The sequence below is a fragment of the Nicotiana tomentosiformis genome, chromosome 12, assembly GCF_000390325.3.
Source record: "Nicotiana tomentosiformis chromosome 12, ASM39032v3, whole genome shotgun sequence".
In the NCBI taxonomy this organism is placed as follows: domain Eukaryota; kingdom Viridiplantae; phylum Streptophyta; class Magnoliopsida; order Solanales; family Solanaceae; genus Nicotiana; species Nicotiana tomentosiformis.
The window spans coordinates 74,999,042-75,022,063 of NC_090823.1; the positions used below are offsets into that span (position 1 = coordinate 74,999,042).

General features: G+C 38.6%; 1 protein-coding gene across 2 annotated transcripts; it reads right to left on the reverse strand.

The window, feature by feature from the left end:
• Nucleotides 1–15,823: 15,823 nt before the first annotated feature.
• Nucleotides 15,824–20,220, reverse strand: LOC104100833 (pentatricopeptide repeat-containing protein At3g04130, mitochondrial). Of its 2 annotated transcripts, none has more exons than XR_001970150.3 (2): nt 16,684–20,220; nt 15,824–16,536 (listed from the first exon to the last, which is right to left on the reverse strand). XR_001970150.3 is itself a non-coding variant. In XM_009608175.4 (2 exons), the coding sequence occupies exon 2, from the start codon at nt 18,603–18,605 to the stop codon at nt 17,037–17,039; it is 1,569 nt and encodes a 522-aa protein (XP_009606470.1). In that variant the 5' UTR covers nt 18,606–18,925; nt 19,358–20,220; the 3' UTR covers nt 15,824–17,036. The 2 variants fall into 2 exon arrangements, 1 of the variants encoding a protein (XP_009606470.1); XM_009608175.4 differs by having other exon boundaries at nt 15,824–18,925; nt 19,358–20,220.
• Nucleotides 20,221–23,022: the final 2,802 nt, after the last annotated feature.

Below are 23,022 nucleotides of genomic sequence, written 5' to 3' on the forward strand. Positions count from 1 at the left end.
TGGGATAAAAAAGAAATAATAATTCCTACTTCTGACAAATATATCACCACTTACGTGAAAGGGTTTTTGAATGTGTATACTTGCCCTTTCACGTTAGGTCCCCTCGATTCCATTATTATTGACTTTTGTCGTCAATACCAAATAACATTAGGCCAGGTCCGTCCTTCTTTTTGGTGGATCATTATCTTGATCCGATACTTTGTGAACAAAATTAAGGGGATGTCGTTCACCCTCGACCATCTTATCCGATTATACCATCCTCGACTTTTTCGAGGAGGGTTAATAAAACTTCAGCGTCGGGCTACCAAGGCTCTGTTCTCGAGCATTGATGAGGACAGGGATCGGGGCTGGATGGGCAGGTTCATTCGAGTGAGGACTTCGGACCTGATTCCGACCGAAAAGATGCCCTTTTCCAAGGAGTGAAATATGAAACGTAAGTGTGATCCTGCTGTTACTTCCTTCTATTTTGTTCTTTCATTTCTTTTCTCATCGATACTTTTCTTTTTGTGATGCAGCGGTTCCCTAGATGCCCGGAGCAGTTCCCGATCTCAAGAACTAGGTACGAGCTCTTGTTTCGACCTCCACATACGCCGAGCGCTCATGGCGTGATTTGTCAAAGGGTCGGTGGGAGGGCAAAAATTATGGTAAGCCCCTTTCTCATACTCTTTGATAATTCGAACGAGATACTTTCCAAATATTTTAATAAAATTTTCCATATGCAGGTTTGGGCAAAGATGCGGTTTTGTGGCCCTTGTCCAACGAGGAAGAAACTTTGGCCTCCGTCCCAAAGCCGGTGAAGGAAAATAAAAGGAAAAGAGCCTCTGTTCCCGAAGATCCAAAACTAAAGAAGAGGACGGCTCGTAACCCAAACAAGAATGTCATTCCTTTGACCGTGGAATCAGTTCTACGTCTAAGGGATGAAGACGAAGAAGAATAAGAAAATGATGGGTCCGCGCTGGCGGCCTGAACGAAGAGAACCACTGATGCCCCATCGGCAGCTAGATCGATGATGCTTCATAAGGCTCCGCCTCTAACTGAGGATATACCGGAGAAAGATTCGGGCGGAATCCCTGAATTATCGGAGATCGAAGACGCATCCCATCGGAGCCAACGAATGGGGAATATGTATGAAGGGGCCCCTCTTGAATCCCTTCGAACCGAAGAGAATGCTCCAACTGATTTATTTGGGGCAGCAACAATCGAAGATTCGCCCACCTTCCCCGCTTTTTCCGCAGGGGTGATTCGGGAAGCCCAAGCTTTAGGGTCCCTCGATCTAGACAGGCCTCATGATGGAGAGGATCCCTTTCGTAACCTGTTTACCGGTATCGAGGACGGTGCTGGTACTAGTGATGAATCAGATCTTTTTCACGGGGGGTAGTAGGCTTTGAATCAGGTAAGCCTTAAAATTATTTTGTCGGTACTACCTTTATGTTTACTTTTCGTTTCTAACTTTGTTTCTTGTTTCTTTGCAGGCAGCGGCAGTTCATCGAGAAGCATGTTCTCGGTCCCAAAACGAATTGCGTCGATACAAGGCCGACCTTCAACGGGTTACTGAGGATAGAAACTCCATAAAACTTCTCTTAGGGCAAAGAGAAGAGGAAATAAAAGACCTCTGAGCTGAGTTGGCCAAGGCTTACCGAGATCAGACCGATCTGTCTGAGCAGGTAATGATACTTTTAAAAACCTAAGGACTTGATACTGGAACGATGGCTAATTTTTTGGTCTCACAGTTGCAGCAAAAAATTGAGATAATCGGGAAGCTTCGTAAGGAGGTCGACGTGATAAAAGCGGAGTCTTTGCAGTGGAAAGGAGGTATGGACCGCTTTGCTGCAGAGAAAGAAACTGCTCGAGCCCAGTTATCATCGGCCGAAACCCAACTTCAGAGAATGAAGGAAAAAGGCCTGGTTCAAGCAAGAAGAATAGAGGAGCTCGAGGCTCGGTTAGCCTCTGTACTTGCTAAGGCCGAATCTGATGCCAAAAAGGCAAAGGCCGATGTGGATGCACTCGTGCCCGTCTATCGGGCTGATGCTGAAGCTGCCCAGGTCCAAGCAAGAGTGGCAGTCGAGACCGCCGATACTCGAGCACATTAGGTCGCTGAACTTGCTAAGTGTCGATCTCGCAGGGAAACCCTCGAGGAGATCCATGCTCGTGGTTTCGACCTCGTTGAAGAGATAAAAAAGGCTAAAGAACTCGAAGCCGATGCTGAAGCGTTGGTTTTCGATGCTGATGATAATGATGATAATGATGATAACGATGGGAGTAAGAGCGGATCCGAGATTGGGGGGAGCCCGATAGAGAAGAGACCGCTCATGGGGATGATCAGGAAGCTTAGTCCTTAATTTTTACGTTGTAATCAATCATGTAAACAATTTTGTATATAAAAATATCCCATTTTTTGCCGACTTGATTCTGTTTTGTTTTCTATCTTGTGAAGACTTTATTCACGCCTTATGAATGTTTTCACAAGGATTTAAACAACTTAATCAAATTTGGACTTCGTAGCCTCTATAACCGAGCGAGCGCTTACTCAAATTTGAAGTGATATAGCCCTTAGGCTTATTAGTTGAGTCAATGATTCGAGCTTGAAGAAATGTAGCCCGTAGGCATAATGGTCGAGTGAGTGCTTGCTCGAACTCGAAATAAAAGTAGCTTGTAGGCTTAGTCGAGTGAATGATACGAACTCAAAGTAATGTAGCATGTAGGCATAATGGTCGAGTGAGTGCTTGCTCGAACTCGAAATAAAAGTAGCTCATAGGATTAGTAGTCGAGTGAATGATACGAACTCGAAGTAATGTAGCATGTACGTGTAATGGTCGAGTGAGTGCTTGCTCGAACTCGAAATAAAAGTAGCTCATAGGATTAGTAGTCGAGTGAATGATTCGAACTCGAAGTAATGTAGCCCGTAGGCGTAATGGTCGAGTGAGTGTTTGCTCGAACTCGAAATAAAATTAGCCCGTAGGCTTAGTCGAGTGAATGATTCGAACTCGAAGTAATGTAGCACGTAGGCGTAATGGTCGAGTGACTGCTTGCTCGAACTCGAAATAAAAGTAGCCCATAGGCTTAGTCGAGTGAATGATTCAAACTCGAAGTAATGTAGCCCGTAGGCGTAATGGTCGAGTGAGTGCTTGATCGAACTCGAAATAAAAGTAGCCCGTAGGCTTAGTAGTCGAGTGAATGATTCAAACTCGAAGTAATGTAGCCCGTAGGCGTAATGGTTGAGTGAATGATTGCTCGAACTTGAAATAAAAGTAGCCCGTAGGATTAGTCGAGTGAATGATTCGAACTCGAAGTAATGTAGCCCGTAGGCGTAATAGTCAAGTGAGTATTTGCTCGAACTCGAAATAAAAGTAGCCCGTAGGCTTAGTCGAGTGAATGATTCAAACTCGAAGTAATGTAGCTCATAGGTGTAATGGTCGAGTGAGTGTTTGCTCGAAATCGAAATAAAAGTAGCCTGTAGGGTTAGTGGTCGAGTTTATCTTAATTCTGTTTGCATAATAAATCTCCAAATAGAGGAATTTTTCTTGGATATAAGATATCGGTAAAGAGGAGAACTTTCTTTGCAAGTCATTATACATGTGTTCATGTTTCACGTCTGGGTTCGGGCCAACTACATGAGCATGGTTTGTTTTGACCATTTGGCTCTTACAACATTTCCTATTGGAACCCCGTTGTTGTGAAATGACTTTCTTGCATCAGAACTTGATATATTTGAGGGCTAATGCCCCCCCAGTATTCGAGGTCAATTGTAAAGAGGACTCGGAAACTGTTGTAGGTGCAACACGATCATTGGTTGCCTCATTAAAAACTTTGCCGAAAAACCCATTTGTGATAAAATCGGTCTTAGGGAAAAAGAGTGCAACGCGTGCTTTCAGACCTAAGGCTTCGTATTGAAGGATCCATCTTAGCTCCTGATCGGACTTCTGCAGGGGTTAGTTTTGAAATGTAAATGACTATGGGAGGGTCGTATCTTAGCAGTAGTATCGTTTTAGATGTGACACATTACAATTGCTTGATAGTTGTTTGCCGTTTATAATGCCGAGTTTGTATGATCCCTTTCCGACGTTCTTGAGAACATGATATGGTCCTTCCAAGTTCGGTCCTAGTTTCCCTTCGTTCGGATTTGGGGTATTGAGGGTGACTCTTCTTAGCACTAAGTCCCCGGGCTTAAAATGGCGGAGCTTGGTTCTTCGATTATAGTATCTTTCGATTCGTTGCTTTTGGGCGGCCAATTGGATGAGAGCAGCTTCTCGTTTTTCGTCCGATAATTCGAGGCTAGTGTTCATAGCCTCGTTATTTTGCAGTTCTATTGTGTATCAAAATTTGGCACTAGTTTCGCCGACTTCGACGGGTATCAAGGCTTTGGACCCATATACTAAGGAGAACGGGGTTGCCCCCATACTAGATTTTGATGTTGTTCGATATGCCCAAAGGACTTCGGGCAGGATTTCTCTCCATTTTTCTTTAGTGTCGTTCAGCCTCTTCTTTAGGTTTTTAATGATAGTTTTGTTCATTGATTCGGCATGTCCGTTCCCACTGGGGTGATACGGTGTTAATAATATCCTTCTTATTTTGTGATCTTCAAAGAATTTCGTCACTTTGCTGCCAACAAATTGTTTCCCAGTGTCACACACTATTTCGGCAGGTATCCCGAATCGACATACGATATGATCCCAGATAAAGTCTATAACCTCTCTCTCTCTTACTTTCTCGAATGCATGTGCTTCAACCCATTTAGAAAAATAGTCAGTCATATATAAAATAAATTTAGCTTTACCTGGGGTCGATGGAAGAGGGCCGACGATATCTATTCCCCATTTCATGAATGGTCATGGGGATAGGACTGAGTGAAGTTGCTCCCCGGGTTGATGGATCATTGGTGCAAACCTTTGACATTTGTCACATTTTCGAACAAATTCCTTCGCATCTTTGCCCATATCGATCCAATAATACCCTGCCCTGATTATTTTTCGGACTAGTGGATCTGCACCGGAATGATTCCCACAAGTGCCCTCGTGCACCTCTCGTAGGATGTAATCGGTATCTCCTGGACCCAAGCATACTGCCAATGGTGCATCGAATGTCCTTCGGTATAGCGTTCCATCGGAACCCAATGTGAATCGAGCAACTTTATTCTGTAGTGCCCTTGAATCTTTAGGGTCCGATGGGAGATTTCCGTTCTTTAAGTATTCAATATACTTATTTCTCCAATCCCAGGTTAAGCTCATAGAATTTATCTCGGCATGACCTTGTTCGATCACGGATCTCGAGAGTTGAACGACAGTCCCCGAGCTCAAGTCACCTTCCTCGACCGATGAACCTAAATTCGCAAGTGCATCGGCCTCACTGTTTTGCTCTCGTGGAACATGCTGTAAAGTCCATTGTTTGAAATGGTGCAAAGTGACATGTAGTTTGTCCAAATACCTTTGCATTCTATCTTCTCGAACTTCGAAGGCTTTGTTTACTTGACTTACCACCAGCAAAGAGTCATATTTGGCTTCAATGACTTCTGCTCCCAAGTTTTCAGCTAGCTCGATACCTGCAATCATGGCCTCATACCCAGCCTTGTTGTTAGTAAACCTGGTAGTTTTAATAGATTGCCTAATAGTGTTGCCCGTGGGTGGCTTTAAAACTATGCCTAGCTCGGACCCCTTCACGTTCGAAGCCCCGTCCATAAAAAGGGTCCATACCCCCGATGACGTACCCGATTTCAATAGAAGTTCTTTTTCGACTTCGGGTACGAGGGTTGGCATGAAATCGGCCATGAAGTCTACTAAAATGTGAGACTTGATGGCCGTACAGGGTTGATATTCGATATCATACCCACTGAGTTCGACGGCCCATTTGGCCAATCGGCCTGATAGTTCGGGCTTGTGCAAAATATTATGAAGTGGGTAAGTGGTTAATACGCATATGGGGTGACATTGAAAGTACGGTCTTAACTTTTTAGAGGCGTTTATTAGTGCAAGTGCCATTTTTTAGGTGCGGATATCTAGTTTCTGCTTCACCCAAGGTCCGACTTATATAATAAACGGAAAATTGCGTACCTTGTTCTTCTCGAACTAGGACACCGCTTACTGCAATTTCCGATACTGCCAAGTACAAGAAAAAAATTTTGTCTGTCTTTGGAGTATGAAGTAGTGGTGGGCTCGATAAATATCGTTTTAGTTCCTCTAATGCCTGTTGGCATTCCGGGGTACAAGCGAAATCGTTCTTCTTTTTGAGTAGAGAGATAAATTTGTGACTTCGATCTGATGATCTCGAAATGAATCGGCCTAAAGCTGCAATCTGTCTTGTTAGCCTTTATACAGCTTTCACGCTGTCCACGATGGTGATGTCTTCGATGGCCTTGACTTTGTCGGGGTAAATCTTGATTCCCCGATTTGACACCATGAAGCCGAGGAACTTGCCCGAACCGACCCCGAAAGCACATTTTTCGGGGTTGAGCTTCATGTTGTATTTCCTCAAAATCTCAAACGTTTCCTGCAAATGGGTCAAATAGTCCTCTGCGTGCAGGGACTTAACTAGCATGTCATCAATATAAATTTCCATTGATTTAACTATTTGTTCTTCGAATATTTTATTTACTATGCGTTAGTAAGTAGCCCCTGCATTTTTTAGCCCGAAGGGCATCACATTATAACAATATGTTCCATATTTAGTGACAAATAAAGTTTTTTCCTGGTCCTCCAGGTTCATCTGGATTTGATTATACCCGGAATAGGCATCGAGAAAAGTGAGGATCTCATGGTTGGCCGTGGCATCGATCATGCGATCGATGTTGGGCAGCGGAAAGGAATCTTTGGGGCATGCTTTGTTCAAATCCTTATAGTCCACGCACATTCTAAGTTTGTTCCCTTTTTTAGGCACTACAACTAAATTGGCTAACCATTCGGGATATTTCACCTCCCGAATGTACCTTATCTTGAGAAGTTTGGCTACCTCGTCCTTTATGAATGCGTGCTTTTCCTCAGACTGGATCTTCTCTTTTGCTTCACTGGTCTGAACCTAGGGTCCAAGCTTAGCCAATGCATCGTTATGTCTGGTGAGATCCCTGTTATATCTAAATGGGAACAGGCAAAGCAATCAATGTTATCGATAAGAAATTGAATAAGTTTCTTCCTGAGTTCGGGGCTCAACCCCGTTCCCAGGTATACCTTCCGTTCGAGCCAGTGCTCGATTAGTGTGACTTGTTCCAGTTCCTCAATCGTTGATTTGGTGGCGTCGGAGTCATCGGGAATCACGAAGGATCAAGGGATCCTCTGATCATCATCTTCTTCGATCTTCTGGTTATCTGGTTGGGTCAAAGCCGATGTCTGTGATTGCTATTTGGTATCTCGTTCCCCTTCTGAGCCTGATCCCTTTATTGGCGAAAGTGAGGATATTGGTTTCGCTTCCTCGACGGCGAACATTTCTCTTACAGCCGGTTGTTCTCCGTACACTGTTTTGACCCCTCTCGATGTTGGGAATTTGATGACATGGTGTAGGGTCGAAGGTACAGCTCTCATGTTGTGGATCCATGGCCTTCCGAAAAGGGCGTTTTATCTCATGTCACCTTCGATCACGTGGAACTTCATTTCTTGGATGGTTCCGGCCATATTTATTGGTAGAATTATCTCGCCTTTGGTGGTTTCACATACCATATTGAATCCATTTAGAACCAGGGTTGCGGGTACGATCTGGTCCTGCAGGCCGAGCTGTTCTATGACCTTCAATCTGATGATGTTGGCCGAGCTACCTGGATCAATCAACACACGCTTAACTTTAGTTTTATTTATGAGTACGGATATTACCAGTGCATCGTTATGAGGTTGTATGATTCCTTCTGCATCTTCATCATTGAAGGACAAAGTTCCTATGGGTGTGTAATCTTGAGTTCGAGATCGCTTTTCTCTCACAATCGATGTCTTAATGCATTTAAGCACTGGTCCCTGAGGGATATTGGCGCCGCCGATAATTATGTGAATGATGTGTTGTGGTTCTTCTTGTTCGTTTTGCTTGCCAAAATCCCTATTTTTAAAATGGTTCTTCTCCCTATCGCTCAAAAATTCTTGAAGGTGCCCTTTGTTGAATAACCGGGCTACTTCCTCTCTTAGTTGCCTGCAATCTTCCGTTCTGTGGCCGTGGGTGCCATGATATTCGCACATTTGATCAGGATTCCTCTGTGCAATATCGGTCTGCATGGGTCGAGGCCACTTAGTATCTTTGATGTGTCAGATATCCGAAACAATGGCAGATGCATCAATGCTGAAGTTATATTCCGATAGCCGAGGTGCTTCCTTAGATCTAGCAGGCCTATCGAACCTACTTCTGTTCATCAGCCCCCGAGACCCTTGACCTCGATCACTTCTTTTGTTATTTTGCCCGAGGTTATGTCTCGATTCACTAACTCTGTGGCTTCCGTTGTACGGTTGGTATCGATCCCCGATCGGACCTCGTTCTCGATTAGTATCCCTTCGAACAGCGGGTTCAGACCCCAATTGATCATCTTCGACCCAAATTTTTGATTGGTACCGATTGTGCACGTCGGCCCACGTGATGGTTGGGTATTCGATCAGGTTATGCTTTAATCGCTGTGAAGCCGTCGAACTTCGTTCGTTCAAATCTTGAGTGAAAGCCTGAACAGTCCAATCGTCTGTGACTGGTGGCAAGTCCATTCGTTCCATTTGAAAACGAGATACAAACTCCCTCAACATCTCGTTATCCTTCTGTCTTACCTTGAAGAGGTCCGATTTCCTTGTTGCGACTTTTATGGCACCGACATGTGCTTTCACAAAAGAATCTGCTAACATGGCGAACGCGTCGATGGAATTTGGTGGTAGGTTGTGATACCAAATCATTAACCCCTTCGAGAGGGTCTCTCCGAATTTTTTCAACAACACAGATTCGATTTCATCGTCTTCTAAATCATTGCCCTTGATGGCACATGTGTAAGAAGTGACGTGCTCGTTGGGATCGGTCATTCCGTTATATTTGGGAATTTCGGGCATACGAAATTTTATGGGGATTGGTTTCGAGGCTGCGCTCGAGGGAAAAGGTTTTTGCACAAATTTTTCGAATCCAACCCTTTTATCATTTGTGGAACTCCCGGGATCTGATCGACCGTAGAGTTATAAGTTTCTACTTTTTTATCGTTGTGAGTTCCTCGAGCAATTTAGCAATTTCGGGGTTAGTCCCTGATTCTTGCTCATTTGACTTCACTATGGCTGGCCCCGTTCTGTGGGTGATTTCTCGAGGTGGATTGGGCACTGGCCTGCTTTGCAGCTGGGTTTGGCTCTGCAACTGAGCTATTGCTGCCTGTTGGACTTGCAACATTTCGAAAATCATACGCAAGCTAACGTCGTTTTCCTCGACGTTATGGGTATATCTAGCTGCAGACCGAGTACCACCATGGATTCTATTCTCGAGTTCAACATGTAGGTTCGCCTCAAAGGCTACATGCGAATTGATATCTATTGGCGCTCCGATTCGAGCTCCAATGGCGTTTACAAGTGCTTTTTCAGTACTGGGTGTCAAGTTGTTATTTTCGTCTTGAAGGCCAGCTCTGTTATCGATTGGTGAAGCCATTTGATTGGTGGTTAGTCGTAGCTAATCCAAAATTCAAGATATTTTTGGAAATAAGCGCAAAACACAATGGCGTGTTTATTCAAATTCGTATCAAATAACCACTGTTATCCTTAGCACCACGGTGGGCGCCAAACTGTTTACCCGAAAAACGGATAGAGTTGAATTTATATGTAGTTCTAAGGATATGTGATATAGCTTAATACAAATCGTAAGGATAAAAGGAAATATCAAATATGGACTGTAGAGAATATAAAATAAACAAAGTTGTAAAGAAGACGATTTTTAGGACTAAGCAAGATAGATCAGTTTTTTAGGCTTAAAAGAGTAACTCTTGAATATAAGAGGATATGGTGCTTGAATTACAATATGAGATCTATCCCAAAAACTCCCCTTACAAAAATGATAACCCTCCACATTTATAGTAGAGGGATCTTACTTTAATATAATTAAAAATACTGAGTGGGAAGTCCATGATAAATTAGCTTTTTCACAATTCCTGCTAAGATTCTCTCCTCTAGTGGGATTGCAACGGCTTTTGTCTGTGAGCTCGATCTTGACTCGAGCTCTCGATCTTGGCTTGAGCTCGATCTTGGCTTAAGTTCGATTCTGACTCGGACCCTTGAATTGATTCGGAGTCAATGTTGGTCGGTCTCCGGATCATAAGCTTGATAGCTTTACTTTGCATCATAGTTCGATTTGGATTCGAGCTTGATAATGATATCGAACTCGACACTAATCGGCCCCTCGGGTTCGAAGCTTGTTTGTACCATCTTTGGAACCCATCTCGAAGTCTCACTTCGATCGCTTATCTTTCGAACTCGATCAGACGTACCTGAAATCTATTTCGATCGTATACAGATAGTCCCCTCATTTCTCAGGAAGAATGTGGTGAGAAATGATATGATTTTTCAACGGCTCGATCGGATTATAAACTGACGTTTCCATCGGGCTCGATCATGACGCACGTGATAGTTGTCCCGTCGATTTAGTCTTTCAAGGCATTTAATGTATGTTAGACGATGGTCGGCCACCGCTGATACTGAACCGCCATCACTTAAACCTATAAATAACCCTTCCTTTCATCATTTATCACTTTTACATCTCCAATCTTCCAAATTTTCCAAGTTCCTTTTCGTATTCTCTGATTTGCCCGCAAATCTGTGATTTTTCTTTGCAAAAAGTCCCTCTTCAATTTCACCAAATCTTCGTCACTTTCTTTTATTCCTCACCTTTTGAATTCGAAAATAGCAAAAACATCACAAACCATTCCTCAGAAAGAGAAGGCTTCATCTTCACAGTGTGTCGCCGATGAGACACCGGCAGAACCACGACCTGAGGAGTGCGTTCTCGGGGCGTGTGTTCTTAATTCTGATTTTAAGGTCGATAAAGGCTCATTGGTCGCTGGCCGATGCGAGCTAGTATCGAGGTACATGTGTTCGATAACCGAGAAGCACCTCAAACAGCTAAAGAAAGATTGCAATTGGGATAAAAAAAATAATAATAATTCCTACTTCTGACTAAGATATCACCACTTACATGAAAACATTTTTGAATGTGTATACTTACCCTTTCACTTTAGGTCCCCTCGATTCCGTTATTATTGACTTCTGTCCTCAATACCAAATAACCCTAGGCCAGGTCCATCCTTCTTTTTGACGGATTGTTATCTTGATCTGATACTTTGTGAACAAAATCGAGGGAATGTCGTTCACCCTCGACCATCTTATCTGATTGTACCGTCCTCGACCTTTTCGAGGGGGGTTAATAAAACTCCAGTGTCGAGCTACCAAGGCTCTGTTCTCGAGCATTGATGAGGACAAGGATCGGGTTCAACATGTAGGTTCGCCTCAATGGCTACATGCGAATTGATATCTATTGGCGCTCCGATTCGAGCTCCAACAGCGTTTACAAGTGGTCTTTCAATACTGGGTGTCAAGTTGTTATTTTCGTCTTGAAGGCCGGCTCCGATGTCGATTGGTGAAACCATTTGATTGGTGGTTAGTCGTAGCTAATCCGAAATTCAAGATATTTTCGGAAATAAGCACAAAACACAATGGCGTGTTTTTTCAGATTCGTATCAAATAACCACTGTTATCCTTAGCCCCACGGTGGGCGTCAAACTGTTTACCCCAAAAACGGATAGAGTTGAATTTATACGTAGTTCTAAGGATATGTGATATAGCTTAATACAAATCGTAAGGATAAAAGGAAATATCAAATATGGACTGCAGGGAATATAAAATAAACAAAGTTATAAAGAAGACAATTTTTAGGACTAAGCAAGATGGATCAGTTTTTTAGGCTTAAAAGAGTAACTCTTGAATATAAGAGGATATGGTGCTTGAATTACAATGTGAGCTCTATCCCAAAAACTCCCCTTACAGAAATGATAACCCTCCACCCTTATAGTAGATGGATCTTACTTTAAATATAATTAAAAATACTCAGTGGAAAGTCCATGATAAATCAGTTTTTTCACAATTCCTGCCAAGATTCTCTCCTCTAGTGGGATTGCAACGGCTTTTGTTTGTGAGCTCGATCTTGATTCGAGCTCTCGATCTTGGCTTAAGCTCGATTCTGACTCGGACCCTTGAATTGATTCAGAGTCAATGTTGGTCGGTCTCCGGATCATAAGCTTGATAGCTTTACTTTGCATCATAGTTTGATTTGGATTCGAGCTTGATAATGATATCGAACTCGACATTGATCGGCCCCTCGGGTTCGAAGCTTGTTTGTACCATCTTTGGAACCCATCTCGAAGTCTCGCTTCGATCGCTTATCTTTCGAACTCGATCAGACGTACGAAGGCCGAAATCTATTGCGACTATATACAAACATGCAGATTAAGATTGAATATGAGCAAAACTTTTTACAAAAAGAATTAGTTGGAGAGAAGATATAAAGATGCAAGTGAGAGAGAAAGGGAGAGTAATAGAAAGAACAGCGATTGAAGAAGAACTAGAAATAAAAGTGATGTTAAAGTCACATGTTCACATAAATATAAAGCTGCTAAACACGTGGCCCATAATGAAAGTCAAATACCGAAATGGCCATGATAAACAACTATAATACCACATTTACCCTTGGTCGTATAGCTTGTTCGTATAGCTTTAACTCCCGTTTCTATATATTTGTAATCTGAGATCTCAATTTGTAAAGTACACATTTTTATTTGCTGAATGTATTATTTCCAAAGAATCCAATTAAGTATAGTTTTGAATTTTGGCTTTGCCAAATAACTTATTGTTTCCTATTCTAATTAACCCAGTCTTTTATGGAGTACCATTTAGCAGGTCAATTTCATTGTCGGACATCTTCTTGTTTAAATTGAACCTATAGTGGAAGACCAAGGACCCTCAGTTGTTGGGTCTAGTAGGAAACTGGTACGTTCTTTAATCTATAAAATATCGTATAAAATACAAAAGAAGTGGTTATAGGCAATGGTGGAGCCAATCGTGGTCAATTGAATCCTTTTTTGCTCGAAAATTACACTATGAATATAATTTTTATTTGTACATATTAATAGTTGAATCTCATTAATGCTGAAAGATCTTCTAGCGTACGTGGTAACAAAGGGATTCAAAAATCCCCTCACTGATTGTAATAGGCATTGGAATATTCTTAAGCAATAGTTACGTTGTTCCCAAATTATTACTCATTAATGTTGATTGGTGAACGCATTTCTCAAACTTGAGCTAAACGCAATTAAAGCATAAATAGACTTTAGTAGATAGAAATTCGTTTTTCTTAGTGAGAGGACTTCAAGACATGCATTATTTGAAATTGATAGGTAAAAGTAGGAATGAAAAAAACCAGATATTGGGAAAACTACTATTAGATCCCAACGACAAGCAGATATAACCTCTAGAACAGTGGGAAGCCACTTGGTCCCCTTTGTCGAAAAATTGCACCGTGTACATAGGTAAAATATTACGTTTTATAGGTATATAACACATATTGAACACCTTTTGTTAAAAAAAAATTTCACTTCTTTTAAATTTAAACACCCTTGAAAATTCCTAGCTTCGCCATGCTCTAGAATACGACACAAGTATTTCCTTGGATGAAGATATATAGGTAGTGGAAATATATGATATCAGAAAGAATAGGACAGACAGAATATTTTGCTCAATATCCTAAAGAATGCAATATAGAGTCTATCATTTTGCTCAAGGTGCCACGTTATTTACGTTATTAAAAAGTGGCCGGAGGGAACATATCATTTTCCGCCTTGAGTGTCCTTTTGAATGAAATATCAAAAAATAAGTGATTTTTTAATACCAAAAAAAAAAAGTGACTTTATTCATCTATTTTCAATAGTTTATTAATTATTTAAGTAATGAACTCTCATATTCCAAGTTAATTTAGGAATTTGAGCTGCCCCGCACCATAGCTGTAGATTCCAAGGATAAAAAAAAGTGAGTAAGATGGTTTTGAGCAGGGTGTTCAAACCGAATCAAAAAATCGCACAAAACAGAAAAGTCAAATCAAATCGATCAAAAACCCGATTAGGTTTGGTTTGATTTGATTTGGTATTAGGTAAAAAAACTCGAACCAAACCGACATATAAATATATAATTTTTATATATACTATTAAGATTTTATATAGAATTTTATTTAGAAAACGTCTAGAAATATTTGGGATCCTCTCATTGATGTAATATTTAATAGAACTATGTGCATCTATTTTTATTTACTTTAAATAATGGGTTGTATCATCACTTTTTTATCAAGTGTTATTCAAATGCGTCAATCTCTTTGTTCTTTCATATTCATATATCAAGATCTGTTAAATTCTTATATCTTTTTCAAATTTAAAATGGTATTTCGATAATTTTAAAACTTAATAGAACATATCATTATTTATGTTTTATATTAATTTTAATATTTAATTATTAAATTTGGTTAACCTTAAAAGCATACGTCAATGAAAAATTATTGTTAGACGACTAAGAAAATAACTATCACGTGTTATAAAAAAAACTCTCATAAGAATATTTTAATAGATCATATGTTTGTCAATTTTTGTAATTTTTACTAAACATATATTCACTTATCAAAACTTTATCTAAAACTTTAATAAAGTAAGATTGAAATAATATTCATGTAACAAAAAAATTCGAAAATTCGAAAAAACCGACAAAATCAAATCAATCCAAACCAACATAGTTGGTTTGATTTGATTTTGATAAAAATCGAACCAACTCGGATCATGCACACCCCTAGTTTTGAGCAAGAAGGTTACAAATATTTCCTTTGTATTTTCTTCGACATAAAGACAAGATCATTAGATAAGGATACAACAACGACTATGCCTCAATTTAAAAAATTTGAGGTCTGGTTGTGTGAATTCTCATGTTGCTCCACTAAAAGTTCTCTACCCATGTTCTATAGACATATAAATCTTTGACAAGATTAAAAGACTCCTAGCAAATATTGGGCTTAAAGTATAAACGTACAAACGTGGCTAAAAACTTAACCTACCATTTCTTTTGTTTTTTTCCATTTGCCCTATTCTTCTTTTAAGTGTGCATGAATTCCAAGATGTTTGTAGGTCTTTTATGACAATTTCCCTACATTAGGTTACATGTGATTATACATTTTTACATCTATCAAGCTCCTAACATGGTTTCGGTTCATTTGGAGGTTGACATAGGATATGACCAAATAATCTATAGCGACTCTATCTCATTTTACCCTATGTGTTATCTATACCTTCTGTCGAATCTCAGTATTTGCATTTTTGCAACTGTATATTAGACTTTAAAGACTTTCATTTAAGAACGATTCTCCAAAATGTGCATCAAGCTAGTTCAACTTAATATCATACAAATGGTTATACCAGTTAATCTAAACAAGGAATGGACATTATTATTATTCTTTAGATATGCCACTTGATCTACTGTCAAGCAAAAGCCCCACATATTCACAAGGGATTGTACTGGTTTGGTATGGTATGGTCCCAAAGCTTGTTTTGGATCACGGGAAGCAGGAGGAGCAGATTCACTGACAATTCACTGAACATCTTCTCATCACATGGCACTGCATTCCAACACACATACATGAATCATAAACTGCAGATCTACAAGCAGTGACAATAACTATAAACCACTAAAGGTTGTGCTAGAGTGATATATACCTCTTAATCTTTAATCAGAGATCCTGAATTCGAACCCTTGGAATAGGTCGCCTTTGGTAGAATTAGTTGGCTGCCAACTTCGGATACTAAACACAAAAACTAAGCATGGAGATGACAACATCCACAAAATTGGAAGTTTCAATATAAAGTAATGGAGCAACAACATACTTTAAACAGTAAGTCACCTAGTACAAAATATTAGGATGAAAAGGCATCCATTTAGAAGTCACCGACAAAATATTGGACGGAAAAAGACATTCATTTCTCTATGTTATCCATCAAAAAGAAAGTAACTCTCAAAATTAGTCTATAGTCTAAAGTCTAAACCAAAGCATTGTACATCATTTACATAAAGCCCTTCATCGTCAATACAATAGTATAATTCACCGCTTCTAGGTCTGGCACCATTGGTACGGCCGAGTAGTAAATGAAGTGGATGAAAAATCACGGTAGAATAAGGTTCAAATCTCAAGAGAGACGAATATGCTAGGTAGTTCTGTCCAGCTGCCTTGTGCTGGTTGGAGGTAGGTAACAAAGCTCGATGGAATAGGCAAGGTGCCACCAAGATGGCCCGAAAACCACCATTATCCCAAAAAAAGGTTTGCAATTTCAGGGAATTCCAAGATCATCATCCAAAATATTTTGTGCACAGACACCATATCTTCAACACAGATTGGAAGCCAATTTATCCTTCTCAGGAATGCATAGAGTAGTAAGTATTCCCGTTCTTTTTGCAGCATGAAGAAGAGCAAAGGCTAGCAAAATAACTTTAGTGCAAGTGAGTGCAACTCAAGCGTAGGAGGACCATGGACAATTCACCAATACCCTATCATCTGTAAAAAGGTTAATCTGCCAAGCATCAATTTGGAATTCCAAAAATCTTAAATTAAGTATATATAGTAGTTCTTAACATCACTCTCCTTAACAATCCTACAGGAAAAGGAAAAAAAAAACTTGGATCAAGAGCAACACACTAGAACCTGGAATGGAGCTTTGTAATCTTTTAAAGCATCAGTGTGGACTACTAAGAGTTGCTCCAAGACTAGCCTTGTGAACCGAAAGATAATCATCTCCGTGTATTCAGCAGCCAAGCAACATGATACTACTCTGGCTTAATTAAGCAGCCAGATGTAAGAAATAGTAAGAAAATGTGATCAAGGTACAAGCTTCATACCAAACCAGAGAGAACAGCTGCAGCGCTATTCCCAGATTTCAGTGTTATGCCAAACAAGAAATCTACATTTCAAATTCAACAATCTATTAAAAGCAGGCACTTATGAAGGGAAACTTGTTACTTGATAAACGAAACATCAAATTAGTTTCCAGGAACTATTCAGGAGGTCTTCATTTTCTTCATGAACAATTCAATCCTATCGGCAGCATCATGCATATTCTTTTGTTTGATTTCCTGCAGTAGCACACTGCATGTCTTGTATCGAGGAGTAATCTCTTGGCGGATCATATCCTCAAAAACAAGATAGGCCCATTCACATTTATTTGCTCTGCACAAACCATGGATAAGAAGTGTATAACTTGATAGATCAAGACTTAGATGATGCTTATTAACCATGTCATTCACCAATTTATTCAGGAAATCATCTGTCTTCCCAACTTTAAAGCACAACTTGAGCAGTGGAAAGTATGACTGAACATCAGGTTTACAATATGGTGAACTTTCCAGGTCCCTGAAAAATTCTAGCGCTCTTTCCTCTTGCAAATGATGGCAAAACATGGCAATGATAGTATTGTACGTCGATGTATTAGGTTGAACACCATTTCTGGGCATTTCAACCTTCAAGACACGAGTAGCTTCTTGTAATCGGTGCGCCCTGCCTAATGTATGAATCAGAGCGTTGTAGAAAAGTGTATCAGGTTTACAACCAACTGATTTCATCCTCTCAGCAATCTTAAGGGCTTCCTCAAATGCCCCTGATTTTGTCAAGAAACACATGATAGTGGTGAAAGTGATAACATTTGGTACACATCCCAGTCCTTGCATTTCATCAAGCAGCTCATAGACCCTCTGGAAGTTAAATTGCTGGCAGTAGGACATGATGATGGTTGAGTAGCTGATGACGCAAGGAGAACAACCATTGCCTTTCATCTCCTGAATTGTCCAGTACGCTTCTTCTACCCGATTAACTTTGCACCAACCATGAATAAAAACGTTAAACGTGTTTGCATTTGGTGGGATATGCGACTTGAGCTCGGAAAAAATTTCACGCGCCTGTTGGACTTTATTTTCTTTGCACAAAGTGTCTAGTAACAGATTCATTGATTCTGCATTCTTCTCCAAACCGAATTTTCCCAACTCGTCAAATGTCCTCACTGCTTCTTTCCACTCTCCTGCACCTGCAAACCTTCTCATAACTTTTGCTATTGTGTTAAGAGAAACAAGATGGTTTGCATGCATTTCGTCTATCAATGAGTGCATCTTTTCCATTTTCTTCATCTTTCCCAGTATATCTACCAACTTGTCGTACAATTCTGGTGAGGGATTGTAGCCAGGACGTGATTGTGCCCATCTAAAAGCACCAAGTGCAGACTTCCAGTCATCTTTGAAGCGATAAAGCACCCAATCAACAAAGTTATCAGTGATATGTATGGAATCACAAGCCGGATCAGAAAGCAATGACTGGAGAACCTCAGCCTCACTGCTTCCAGGACTTATTCTAGCAAGTACAACATTAACATCAGAATCTCTTCCCAAGATCATGCATTTCTGTTGCTCGCCTGGAATTCTATCGCCAGCAAACTGGGGACTTACGGAACAAAACACACTAGACAAGGTGGAAAAGTAGCTAAAGCAACTTTTACATGGTACATTAGAAATGTTACAAACCCCAAATGGGAGAGAAACAGATAGGCATCTAAAGGGCAGTTTTCTAGCATAGAACTTCATGAGACTAGTATCAGTATCACACAAGACACGACAACAACAACAACAACAACAACAACAACTATTACTCAGGGGAAGACGCAGAGTGTAACATACTGGTTCAACCGACCCAGTAGCTTTGCTCAAATCCTGTAGATTGTTAAGAAATTAACTAAATATGTACGGGTATTAAATTCAGAACTCAGTAACTAGCACTTGAGGTCGCTGTCCTAAAATACCGAACCCATAAATTTAAAATCCAAGATACGCCTCTGCTATGACTTAATCTCAAACTAGTTGGTGTCGGCCAATAATAAACACCGCAAAGTAAGTATTTCTTGTTCCTGCATACATATTGAAGAAAATCAGCAACTTAACAGTACAATGCAAAAGTGATAAATTTCAGACAGCAAATAAGATTAGAAGAAAAAAGAAAAGATAGATTTTCTCATGTTTTTTGTATTATAGACTAATAAGAAGCACATTCTGACATCAACTCCAAATAAAATATCCGAATTTAAGACCGAAACGAAGGTTCTTTCGAACAGGGGTTTCAGTAAAATTTCAGCATCTCCATTAGAAACGACTCCAGTGTACCTATGTAAATTCATCACCAGTTCCTGTGATAGTATACCTATGTGTATCTGAATTATAAGAAGGTGTCACTATAAAGAAGAAAACCAGATAGGCACCGAGATAGTTGGTTGATTGGCTGTTTTTCGAAAATCAAACCAAACGTCACCTAATCCTAAGAAGTGATAACAAAGAAAAATTACCTCTTGTCGCCGGACGTTAGCAACTTTGAGCCGGTGGTGGCTTTGCATAGTTTGGGAACGGCGAGAGGTATTACTACCGGGGTAACTAATTGGATCTATTCGGCCCGTCTCTCATATTTTTCTCTTTTTGGACTGGCCCAGACTTTATATGGCCCATTTACATTAAATTAGTTTGAGAGAAATTCATTTGTAGCCACTTGGTGAAAACTAATGACAACTGATAGCCAAAAAATAAGGTATACAATTCATAGCCCAAAAATAATTATAAGAGCTAGCAAGTGAAACTTAAAAAACCAACGAGAGACTCTGGCTCCTCAATGCAACCATAATAGCTGCTAGCCCAACCTCTAGCCTAACATTCTTTTAAAATTAATGTTAGTAGTTAAAAAAATTGAAATCTCGCCAAATCACACCCAAAATCCTTCATATCTAGTGAAATCCCCGTAAAAAAGTATCCTTTCAACCCCAAAATTCCATCAAACCCAACTGTCTTCTCCACAACCACCAAACTTCTTCCTATTATACACAAATTATAAATTCCCTTTTTAACTTTTACAAAGAATTTTAAATTTTTAGTGATCAAATTTAGGAAAATATAATACTACATAAGCAAAAAATACTCATGAGATAAGAAGAAGAAGAAGAAGAAGAAGAAGAAGAAGAAGAAGAAGAAGAAGAAGAAGAAGAAGAAGAACAAGGTGATGTATAGGTTGTACACGTACTATACGCTTTTTATACATCGTTGAACAATATATTTTTTGTACACTTAAAATACACAACAACTCGAAATACACTAAGAATACATTGTCAAACTCAGGAAATATTGTATATAAAACTTTTATATACTATTTAATTATAAATATACATCTTCTATACATATATAACGGTTTATATACACTTTTTATACAAAATTATAATTGCATAATATGTATCAATCGTGTATAAATTATGTATATAATTTGTATATAGTTTATATAAATATTATGTAGTATACATACATAATATATACATAATGTATACATATTGTGTAGTATATATACACTATAAATGTATAAAAAATTCAATATACGCTTTGGATATACAAACACGTTCAGAATACACTCAATATATACAAAATGCATTGCCAAACCTAGGATACAATGTATATACAACTTTTATACATAGCATAATATATAAATTTGTTATACAAAACTACAATACAAATTATCGTATATGTACAACTCTATATATGTGTGTATAAAATATTTAATACATTGTATAACTATATATATATATATATATATATATATATATATATATATATATATATATATATATATATATATATATACACAAAATTACATATAAGTACCGTCCAGCTTTCTTATTAAATCTAGACCCACCATCAACACTCACTGTAAAAGATCTTCACTCACAAAACACCATTATGACAAGAAGAAGAAGGAGGAGGAGGAGGAGGAGGAAGAGGAGGAGGAAGAAGAAGAAGAAGAAGAAGAAGAGAAGAGAAGGAAGAAGAAGAAGAAGAGGAGGAGGAAGATGAGGAGAAGGGGGAGGAGAAAGAGGACGAAGAAGACGAGGAGGAGGAGAAAGAGGATGAAGAAGAAGAGGAAGAATAAGACGAGGAGGAAGAAGAAGATGAGGAAGAAGACGAGGAGGAAGAAGAAGAAGAAACTCCCTGTATGAAAAAATAACCCGTCGATCTACCATAAAATCTCATATCCTCACAAAAATTACCATAATCACCAATAAAATACCAACAGAAATACACAGAGCTTGACTAGAAAATTTTACCTCTTCTACTGCCACTCTTAATATCATTACCGTAGTATTAATCGAAGAAATTCTTTTAAAATTTAAATTGAATTTTTGGCAACTTTTCTATCTACTCAAAAGAAGTTTTTCCATATAAAATGTAAAATAAAAGAAAGAAATTTAGATCTGAAGTGAGAAATAGAAAAAGGAGAATGAATAAAGAAGAGAGAGAAATAGACAAAGAAAGAAAATGAAGGAGAAGAAGACAAAAAAAGAAGATGTGAGTAATTTTACAGGTGAGTGGGTTCTAGAAGATAAAAAATTATTCTTGAGAAATGAGATGAAAGAGATAAAGTTAGGTTGGAAAACGTGTATAATAAATAATAAAGTTTTTAGGAGTATTAGATGCTGTGTGGATATGAAAATATGAGAAATTTTAGTTCAGACGATAATAGTTGTGCTAATGGCTATGATTTGATATTAAATTTATTTCACTGGATATTTCGGATAAAGTGCAAAATTTTGGGCTATTAAATTTTTTAGGCAGCCATGCAGTGTTATTTTCTCAATTAGTTTGAAGTGGTTGCCAATCTTTTGATATTGATTTTTAGGCCATGTAGCTGAGTTTCTTCTGTTGTGTGTTGTTTATCTCTCTTTTTCTTTTATTTTCTTTTTAAAAATTATTTCAATCTTTTTTCAGTCAAAGCTCAATTGAAAGAATCAGATGTGTATCAAACCAAATAAACGAGACTAAATGTATTTATTTGGTCACAAAGAATGGTTGAGGTACAAAAGTTTCAACCTTAAAGATCCTATGTTTCAAATTCCTGTGTTTTAAAAACAATTTGCACCCTAAACTTACTTCCTTGCAAAAACATAAGAAAGAATATTTATTTTTGTTACCTATGATGGCAAAATTTAAGACATGTGGTGTATATTGAAGAAGAGATTATCACACGAAAACCACTCAACCATCCTTTGGATGTATCTGTTAGGAATACACCAGAATGCACTTCAAAATATCATATCTGGAAAACAATTTTGAGGAAAAAGGAAGTGAAGGGTGATGTGAAAGCAACGGTGGGATGCCCCCGAGACCTTTGACTTATTCTTCAACAAGAGAACGGTTGAGTTCCCTGATTCAGATTTTTAGTCAAACACTTGAAGGAAAAATGTCTACTCTATATTTCTTATCTCTAATTTCATTCTTCTATATTATTTTATTTTGCTCTTATTATAGTATTATTTCTTAACATGATATAATGTTGTGTTTTTGAGAAATAGTTGGTGTTTTATGTGAAAGCAACAGTGGAATTTAAATAATAACAAAATTAATTAATCAATAAATATATTTTTATCGAATTGCTCATAGAACTAAAAATGAGGATGTTGGGTATAATATAAATACTAAATAAGTTAGAAATAAATTTTATTTTCAATTTTAATCTTGAATCATTTAAAAGACTTAGAACAATTCAAAGTGTTTCTCCCTAGATTAATTATCCCCAAATTGTTAATCCCAAAATTAATTATCCAGAAATAGCTAACCCAAAATTCAAAAATAATCCTACATCTAATCTCAGAATTAATATCCCAGTGCTTCCCTTTCAGTTTTGCACATACTTGACTATGGAAAATAACGAGTTAGATGAGTGAAAGCTAAAATAAAATAACTGTGTGCTTACTTTTGGTGTTTCTGAAGTGGAGAAGAAAATCTTATGTCATGTAGTAAAAAACATAGCTCCAGACTGAAAGTGCTAATTTTATTAAGCTTAACTCTGAAAGAGAAATGCTGAGAAATATACTAGTACTCTTTAATACTTTCGACAGAGCTTGTCAATTGCTCCCTCCGGTCCACAATAAGTAACCAATACACCCATTAAAAAAAATACTAAATTCTAGATAAAAATAAT

Coding starts and splice junctions, on each gene's coding strand:
- LOC104100833 (XM_009608175.4), bottom strand. CDS start 18,605: ATGAAGTTCTATGCTAGAAAACTGCCCTTTAGATGCCTATCTGTTTCT.